At 40.8% G+C, this 9,127-nt stretch overlaps 1 protein-coding gene across 1 annotated transcript; it reads right to left on the bottom strand.

The window, feature by feature from the left end:
• Positions 1 to 2,614: 2,614 nt before the first annotated feature.
• On the bottom strand, positions 2,615 to 7,489 carry LOC144806965 (cortexin-1-like). The gene is made up of 2 exons (XM_078673020.1): positions 7,422 to 7,489; positions 2,615 to 4,495 (listed from the first exon to the last, which is right to left on the bottom strand). Exon 2 carries the CDS (start codon positions 4,401 to 4,403, stop codon positions 4,146 to 4,148), a length of 258 nt encoding a protein of 85 aa, XP_078529146.1. The 5' UTR covers positions 4,404 to 4,495; positions 7,422 to 7,489; the 3' UTR covers positions 2,615 to 4,145.
• Between the last annotated feature and the right edge of the window lie 1,638 nt (positions 7,490 to 9,127).

The following is a 9,127-nucleotide window of genomic DNA, read 5'->3' as shown; positions in this document are numbered from 1 at the left end:
ATGAGCACAGCACAAGTTGTTTATTATTTCAATATATATTCAAAATGAGTAATACCTGCTGGCAAAGCCATTCTTCTAGCTGTTGGGGCCTGGAATCATCTGAATTGTCACACGTGTAGGAGCTTAATGGTTAGTAGTTGTGTTGTTACTATCAGTGACCGCACTGGTAGGGGCAATGGGTGGTGCAAGCTCCAATGGCCTCCTAATGGGAAACGTCCTTTAGGATGAAGCCGGGTTTTTTCACAGCGCCAGCAACAGAACAAATGCGTCTTTAGCACGCAATCGTTCTGCACGCAAGTCATTACAACGACTTGCTTTAGGGGGTCGCAATGGTGGACTGGTGATAGAATTAAAGTCCAACACCTTTCCTACTGTTGAGCAGACTGGAGTTGGAATAGTAAATTAAACTATTCCAATATCCAGCACCCCCCTAAGACAAGTCGTTAAAAGAACATGTGTGCCCAACAAATGAGTGCTAAAGACACAATAGTTCAAATGATGGAGTTCCTACGGTGTGTGTGAAAAACGCATGCGGAATTCCGTCATACATTCGGCCCAGTCACTTATATGTTTACAAATTAAGCACTGCTTGTGTGACTGGACAAAGACGTGCAGTTTAGTGTGAGTTGGTTGTAGAAGATAAGTGTACCCGTGCAGAAGCCTGTGTGATTCTTAAGAAAATCTCAATGTAGTCTGAAACAATGAATGTGTTTAAAGTGCATGCTATTTCAATTAATCATCTGTATGGCCAGATTTAGAACTTTCCAAGTGTGTAAGATGATGTGTTGTTATTGTTGATGTCAGTCTTAAAGATGAGGTTAGGGGCAGGGGTGTGAATGCACAAGGTTACACAAAGGTCACTGGTAAGGTGACTAGTGAGGAAGAACTTATTAGGGATGAGAATGTGGGCATGATGCAGAAGGTAATAGGCAGATGGATGGATCAGCGTTGGATTAAGGAATTTAAGTCAGTCAAAGAGAAGAACATGTTTTCCTTTTAATTTGTGAGTCATTTATGGTCCACATTTGTACTAATCTGTTTGGCATATTGTGAAATATATGGTGAGGTATGTAGAGTGTTTGCAATATTGGGGAGGCTAGATCACTATGGAAGTCTTGAGACATTGGCATGTGGGTGGATTTGTATCAGAGAGTTTAGATGGGAGCTGATCTTGGATTTGAATTTATTGCATGGTTGTTTCAAGTAACTATATTTAAACACCTTTCCTTTCCTCGCTTCCATTGCTGAATTTACAGTCTTTCCATTGTTCTGTAATGATAAAATGATCCTGCCGTTAATCATTCCTTATTGTATTTTTCTGGGTTTAAGCAGGCTCTACAAACCACCACTTATACCATACTCAACCCAGAGGACCACACATGCAGCCACCAATTGTATATCCTGGCTACGGAGGAGCCCTGAAGAAGGACTAGGATGATGGAAAAGACAGTGGAGAAGATTTACAAGGCACTGACGCATCTGCATGGATGCGTCAATTTCCTTGCATCACCTTCAAATGCCCTTGCGCCACCATGGAGGCTCTGTATTTACAATACAGTGCACCATGGCGCAAGGAATTACAGATGTGTCAGAAATTCTGACGCATCTGTTGGAGGAAAAGGACGCATTGTTGGAGTTTGACACAAAAGTGATGCAACTCCAGCAATGCGCCAGAAAACATAGCTAGGTCCCATGTAAAATGCCCTGCATCAATCCTTATGCCTGGTCTGAGCAGGCATAGGGATTTTGACGCAGTAAAGGCGTAGAGTGACGCAGTGAAATCTTGTAAATTTCACTGCACCAGTTTTACGTGGCGTTTTGCATGGGAACGCCTACCCTGCATACATTATACCTGGCACAGGTTATACTGTGACGTAGGGCTTTACAACATGACGCATCCCCCTAGATGCGTCACGTTGTAAATGGGCCCCAACATTTACGCCACCGCTGCATCACAAAAGTGACGCAACAGCGGCGCAAAAGTGACGCAAGGGGCTTGTAAATCTACCCCAGTATTTTTTATCCTAGGTCTCCTTAAGTCAGGCCTTTAATCTGTTCCTGTGAGCGATCTTTCTCAGTACATCTCGGTGTTAGCAGCGGAGTACTTCATTTTGAATTATTTTGTGATCATAAGTGTATCTTATCCCTGTGAACCCATAAGAAGTCTGGGCTTCATTCTGTGGGATGCGGATCATAAAGTAATGTCATATATGTGGCTGGTCATCTTGCCCGGCTGTCCTGTGGCAGATGGGCCTGCAGCCTTGCCAGCTGCATCTGGGCCTTTACACGTTTACCTGGTAGTTCTCCCACCTATAAATAAGGCATTCCACCATGCCTAAATTAGCCCCAAACTGCCAGGCAAATGTGGCAAGTAGCTATGGTGTGACGTCAGGTGTGCAGGTTGTATCTTAGATCTTGGGCACACCCCATTCAACACTTCTAAAGTTTAACAAAACTATTAGTTGATGATCTAATGCTGAAGGAGAACTAGAGATGCAGTTCAATGGATTATCTATGGAAAACCTGCTGATGATTGCGCTGGGCGGATTATCTATGGAAAACCCGCTGATGATCACGCAGGGCAAGACTGAAGAAGTACCACCATCACTTGTTTTTAAGCTTAGCTGCAGCGATAAGCATACACTTTTATTAGAGGAAGGTGTGGAATAGGTAACACAAGATTGTCCGCGAACAGATTACCATTAGATTGCATTCAAACAAGATATCTCACCATATTTATTTCAGCCCAAGCAGCAGAATTCTGATGACTCAAAACTATGTTTGTGCACAAAGCTTCAGTGGCAAAAGCTACTTTTTTGTTGACAAGTGGAAGGAATGTCAATGGTTCTCATTACTGTTCTTTCATCTTAGATTAGTACCTAAGTAGGGGAAGAGCATGTATTGGTCAATCCATTTACGTAGGTTTCTTCCGGTGATGATGATGTGGCACATACCAGGATTCCGTTGCTCTGAAGAATATTCTTATATTGACCATATCACTGTTTTATGCATTATCTGCCACTGCATAAAATTCATTTAATTTGCCACGTATCATCCATATTAAATATACCCAGTATAAGAATAACTTGATCCCCCTGGCTAAATGCACAGTCAAAAAATGGCCAGACTTGGGTGACCATGAATCAAACACATAGAACCATTGTTGTTCAATATAACCACAGGGCTCAGTTTACACACTTAAGCTAAAGGTTACAATACATCTCACAATGCATACTTTTTCAGTTCTGACAATCAGGATACAGACTGGCATTGAGGCGGTGCCCTTAAATACATCACAATTCACAGTCACTCACAAGACGAAATCACTGGAGTGGAAGAAAAATCAACAACCCCCAAAAACCTGAGAAATCTAGTAAGACACAATTCCCCACCACTGACACTTAAGATCTGCTAACTAACAAATACCAGTGGGACAATGACTAGCAAAATTACCCCCTTCCAGAGAGAAGACCCTCAAAAGAAGGCTCACATTTTGAAAATATTCAGATACAAAAAAAAATATCATATCTAGAAAACAATACATTGAGGGCCTTCAGGTATATCAGGCCTGGAATGTTCAAATTTTGAAGGCATCCAAAGTTAAAGGCAGTTAAGCTGTATCGGGCAGAATTTTTGCTGTGTTGCGAATGGCTACATTTAAGATCGGCATCTGATTCTCCGGCAAAGCCTCGCTCGGGATTGGTCTGTGAGAGAAGGCTTTGGCTAGCCTCCTAGGCTCTGGGAGAATCAGTAGTGTGTGTGGCTCTATTAGGTCCTATTATTTTAAAACTTTTCCAGTTGATCAGTTAATGATCGGAATTGATTCAATGTCTGCCAATTTTTGACACAGCCAGTGATTGATTATGCAGACGCCATGTAGTAGCTTTGATCCTGCTAGCGCTGGCTCAGAGCAGTAGGGCTTACCTCTTAATTTTTATTAAACCAAATCATCTTTAACACTACACAGTTATATTTAGCTCTAAAGCAACTTGCCCAATTCTGTAATAAGACTAGAAATTAGCAGTTTAGCCAATTGATCGATATGCATTGCGCCTCTCTCTGACGAGTCACCACCAGTTTGCTTCGAGAGATTCCCACAATGCCTTATTTCTCTCATGGGCTTCCATTTGTTGGAAGATACCAATTTACACCAAAGCATAGTCAAACTGCCCTCTATCCAACCCCTCTTTGTGGTCTGTCCATGAGGATGCAGGCATTCTGCTGTACGGATCAAGCAGAATTCGGACACACCGCACCATGAGGATCACCAGAAAGACCATCAGGAGTATCACCAGCGCAAAGACCGTCTTCTGCTCGGCATCCATGCCCATGCCGTTGGTGGGGTCATCCAGCAGGGTGGGAGAGAGAAGTAGTTCATAATCCGTGGTCGATGCATAATTCATTGTAGACGCATGGCAGTCCGCAATCTATGATTGCAAGTATGTTATGAGAAAACCAGTCCCTGGGACAGATATTCACTAGACTGCTGTAAACTCTGAAAAAGAAAACAGGAACCAGAATGAGTAATTATAATTAAAAAAATCTTTAGGCGTAATATTTTTTTTCAGGTACTTGAAGCTTGGCATACACAAAATGAGGCCAGAGTCTCAGACACAATAAGACACTGGATAAGCTAGATCAACCATAGAGACCTATTTGGCAGAGCATTTGAACCTCTCCACAGTGCCAATTTCTATAGTTGGAACTCAGGAAACTTCTTGGACCGCAGAAGGATCTTAGCCCTGAACCCTGAGGGCGTTAGAGACTTTCTCTGTCACAATACCTTTAGGGTTTTTAAAAGCTAAGCAGTTTCAAATTAAAAGCCATTGAGATTATATAACAAATGTATGATAACCAACTTCCATGTCTAGACGTTGTTCAGATTAAACATGGAATATTATGTAGACGGTTAAAGAGCAGAAAATGAGGAACCACTGAAGTGTGAGACACCCAATTTCCAGTTCAACGATCATCTATCTATATCTAAATTTATCACAGCAGTTCCGTTCAAAGTAGAAATAGCGTTGGTTTTGATGGTCATTCCCCAAACTTTTACATGTTTTTCTGTTTTTGAGACGCAAACTCCGACAACAGGAGTAAAAACACGAATGACTCCCAAACTCAAGGTGTTTTCTCCCAGGGTGTGGGAGGATCATTATTTTTTTTCTGTCCATCATCACCTGTTTTTTTCTGGTGTTGTTAGACACCTCAAAAATGCATTATATTCTCCCCCTTATAGTGGGCGGCCACTATAATGTCCGTCCTCAACTACCCCTACTCTTTCGGGCAGTTAGAGGATGTATTGACTTCATTGATGAAATGCTTCCTGTCTACCCACTCTAAATGAGATGGGCGGACAAGTTTTGGCAGGCAGGGAACTAAGTCAAGTTTTCGACAGTGTACCATGAGCACCAAACTCTAAATTAGACCCTAAGTAATTTATATCAGGGCAGATTTCAGGTTAATAACACAACATAACGTGAGTTATTTTCTGCTTCCCTCAGAATCTTTGATGTTATTGATCTTGAGAACTCGCAGGAAGAGGGACTCTCAATATTCAGAGGCTAATTAGAACATTGGAATGTCTGGAGCTGTATTGAAGACAATGGAGTGACCAAGGGCTTATAATGGCTGGTATAAGCCTTCTGCTCCAACATTCCAATGTTTTCCTTTCTGTTTCTCCTTTTTTAACTGAGAACATTCTACCCTCAGTGGGTGACATGTTTTAATAGCCATGTAGTCCTTCTGCCTATATCTTGGCTACAGGGCCTTTAACAACCAGCGGGCTGTAAGCCTATATTATGTATCTGCCAGCATCATGTTTTTTATCTGCCGGTGCTAATGCGATCTTACTCATTGCAAAGAGAGTCTTAAATTGGTCTACAGGCAAAAGAGTAGTGCTCCTTGTTTTTTCAGTTGTCAAAGCATGGGTACAAGAAATAATTTGCTATATTATCTGTTGTTAGTGTATCATTGTGCCTGCCCAGCCCATGTAATTATTGCTTTACAATTATAGTTTAAAATACTTTTGTTAAAGATCCCATCTTTTCCATAACTTTTATATTAACTCATTTGAGTACATCTTATTCAAATGTATTTATTATTTTTAAATAATTATATTTTTTATTAAATGCTAAGCTATTTAGCTATTTTAAGAAATATACATTATACATGTGATTTAAACTTGAGATAATGTATTTCACTTAACATTATTTTCCGTGGAGTGTTATTTTAAGTGCCTGCCACCATTATTTTCTTTTGCTGTGTGTTGCAATACGTGTCAATGGCCATGTGTGGTGCTGACTTACGCCAAGTCTAAGATGGAATACATTTATGACTTTGTGGGTCCATTTTGGCTGCAGTAACTTGAGAAGTGCATTTTGTAAAAAATTATGGGCTTGCCTTTGGGTATTTGTATTTGCTTGTCCCTAACTAAACCTCTCCTTAGCCCTTCATTATCCCTCCCTATTGCCCTTCTATTTAAGCATAAAGTATTACTCATATCCACTAGGCTCCTCCAACATTCACTACTAAAATGTATATCTGCATGTGCAGAGACCTTACAAACAGAGTGGGGAATTCCGCACAGAAAAGAATGGAGAGACCGAGGCAGAGATCTCTTACAAGGTTAGTAAATAGGATTTGGTAGTATGTGAGTAGGTTACTAAACATACTACAAAGTGCAGTTTGTGAGTAGGCTCCCCAACGTCATATGCCAAGGTCATCATTTACCACACGTCAATAATTTAGTGTTTATGTAAGCATCATTTAAACTTGCACCAAGGCCTACTGGAAGCAAAACTGTTGTACTGTGTATCAGGTTTGAATTTGGTGCTCGCGGTACATCCTCCGGGGCAAATTTCACACAAGAGTAAATCATGAACAGTGTACATTTCTGAATAGTTATACCTATTACACATGGATATGTCAGGGGAGTTGCTTTTGTTCATTGTTTGTTTCTATTTTCTTTAAGTTAGTGCTCTACGTGTAGCCAAGTAGCCGGTGCAAACGTCTACTTACGTGCAAAAGTTGATCAGTGCTATAGTTTGCGTAGCATACTGTCACTTTGGGACATGCAAGAGCCCCTGAAAAACTTCTGTAAGTCTGGGCCCAGAAACACTGTTCACATTTCATATTTTTCTCTTCTTACACACCCATAAGCCTTTCAATATTAAACTGAAGGCTTCTGAGGGGGTAAAGATTGAACATGTTTCCTCCATTAGGGTCTCAAGGAGATGCCATTTTAGATACCCCTGTAATTTGTCAATGGCACATCCATGGCCTGTTCTTGAGATGTTGGGAATTTCAAATTCTGGATTTACTTTTTTTTAGTCACAAGAATCTTCATAATTTGTTTTGATCTATTCTCACCGATGGAAACACATGTACAGACACGCATAAAATATGTAGATACTACTCACCATTCAACGCAAAGTTGATTCCTTCATCCCTTAATGATTTCTTTGCCGGAAAATTATCTTAGCCTGTGAATTAACCAGAAACAAACATGTTCCTCATTTAGTCGCATTGAATGATATCTCAAGATTCATTTATCGAAGATTTGCCAACAGCTAGCCCACAATGCAGTGTCAAAGACTATTCACTTTTAAATGTACTCAATTAAGAATTTATAATAGTAAAGGATACATGAATCATCTCCAATGAAGCTTCCAAATGCTTGAGTTCAGACAAGTATGACCTTCTTTATGTTCCAATAACTTAACTGGTAGGCGGTGAAGAAATAAGGGGCCTGATTTAGAGTTCAGCGGAGAGGTTTCTCCATCACAAATGTGAAGGATATCCCGTCTGCTGTATTACGAGTTCATTGGATATAATGCACTTGTAAATCGCCAGGCGGGATACCCATTACGTTTGTGATGGAATAACCTGCCCGCCAAGCTCTAAATCAGATCCATAGTCCGAATGTACACCTTTACAATATACAGGCAAGCGATGCCATGCACAGCAAGATTACTAACAACTCCTAAGGAAAATTGGGCCGGATTTAATAAGGTTTTCTCTGGCTTAGGAAAGGTTTTAAAATGTTTTTAGATGGTGGAAAACATTAGTAATTTTTTTTAAGAATCAACATTCAAAGGTGTATCTGATGCTGCAACAGGACTCCCGGGGTTCGGAAAAATTCACTTTTGGGTTCAGCCTAGGATGTAAAAAGCCAGAGCTTCTCACTGTTGGTTATTTGGCTTCTTTGTGGGATTTATTTATTTATTGTTTATCATCGCGGCTCATATAACAGGGTGATAGTGTGGTTTACATTTAACAAACAACAAGAAGCCGGATTTAAGAAATACATTAAAACATAAAAACTGGAAAACAAATAATGAAATTCAATATATAGAGGATGGTGTTAGATATCATTGGAAGACAGATGGTGAGCAGAAGGTAAGGTGGAGAATCTAAGGTAAAAGTGGCAATAAACAGTACATCACCTATAGGTGAGATGATAAAAAGAGGATAAAACATTAGGGTCGGTATGGAATGGAGTGGTTATATGTTCATGGTTTACTTTTGAAGAGAAGAGACTTCTATCCATCTCAGCTTCTTAGGGAGTTAGTTCCACATTGAGGAACCAGCCCTGGAAAACAATTTTGTCGCAGTTGAGTGAGAAATTAATCCCTTTAAATCCAGGTGCAGAAGTACTTAGCTAGGAATAGATTGGTGTTGGAAGTGCATGCACGGGTCTGCCACCTTCTAGAGTCCTTTGAGGTACTTACCGTCTGAGGTGGGTTTCCATCTCCCTACCAGCTCGATCTGTCAGAACGACTCCCTATGCACTTGTGGTTGCCGGTTGGACTCAAGGTTGCCTGCTCTCCACTGAACAACTGAAGGATGCCAGATATGCAGAGCCCATACACCAGAATACGATTTTGAAAAGGACAGTGTCTGCATCAGTCGGGCTAGGGGTTCCATTTAAGAAGGATGAAACACAGTGAGGTGGCCGTGCAGCATCTCAAATGGACAGGAATCATAATTAAGGTTGTGGTCTAGGATTTGTCCCAGGTCCAAGATAGACTGCACCATAAGGAAACCATGATCAAAATATTGAGACATGGCATCCAGCCCCATGCGTTCCTTGTGTCAAGTGACCCTATGAGATCACAGAATCATC

The sequence above is a fragment of the Lissotriton helveticus genome, unplaced genomic scaffold (genome assembly GCF_964261635.1).
Source record: "Lissotriton helveticus unplaced genomic scaffold, aLisHel1.1 SCAFFOLD_632, whole genome shotgun sequence".
Taxonomy (NCBI): Eukaryota; Metazoa; Chordata; class Amphibia; order Caudata; family Salamandridae; genus Lissotriton; species Lissotriton helveticus.
Note: the sequence above shows the minus strand (reverse complement) of the source record. Positions and strands in the feature narration are given on the sequence as shown.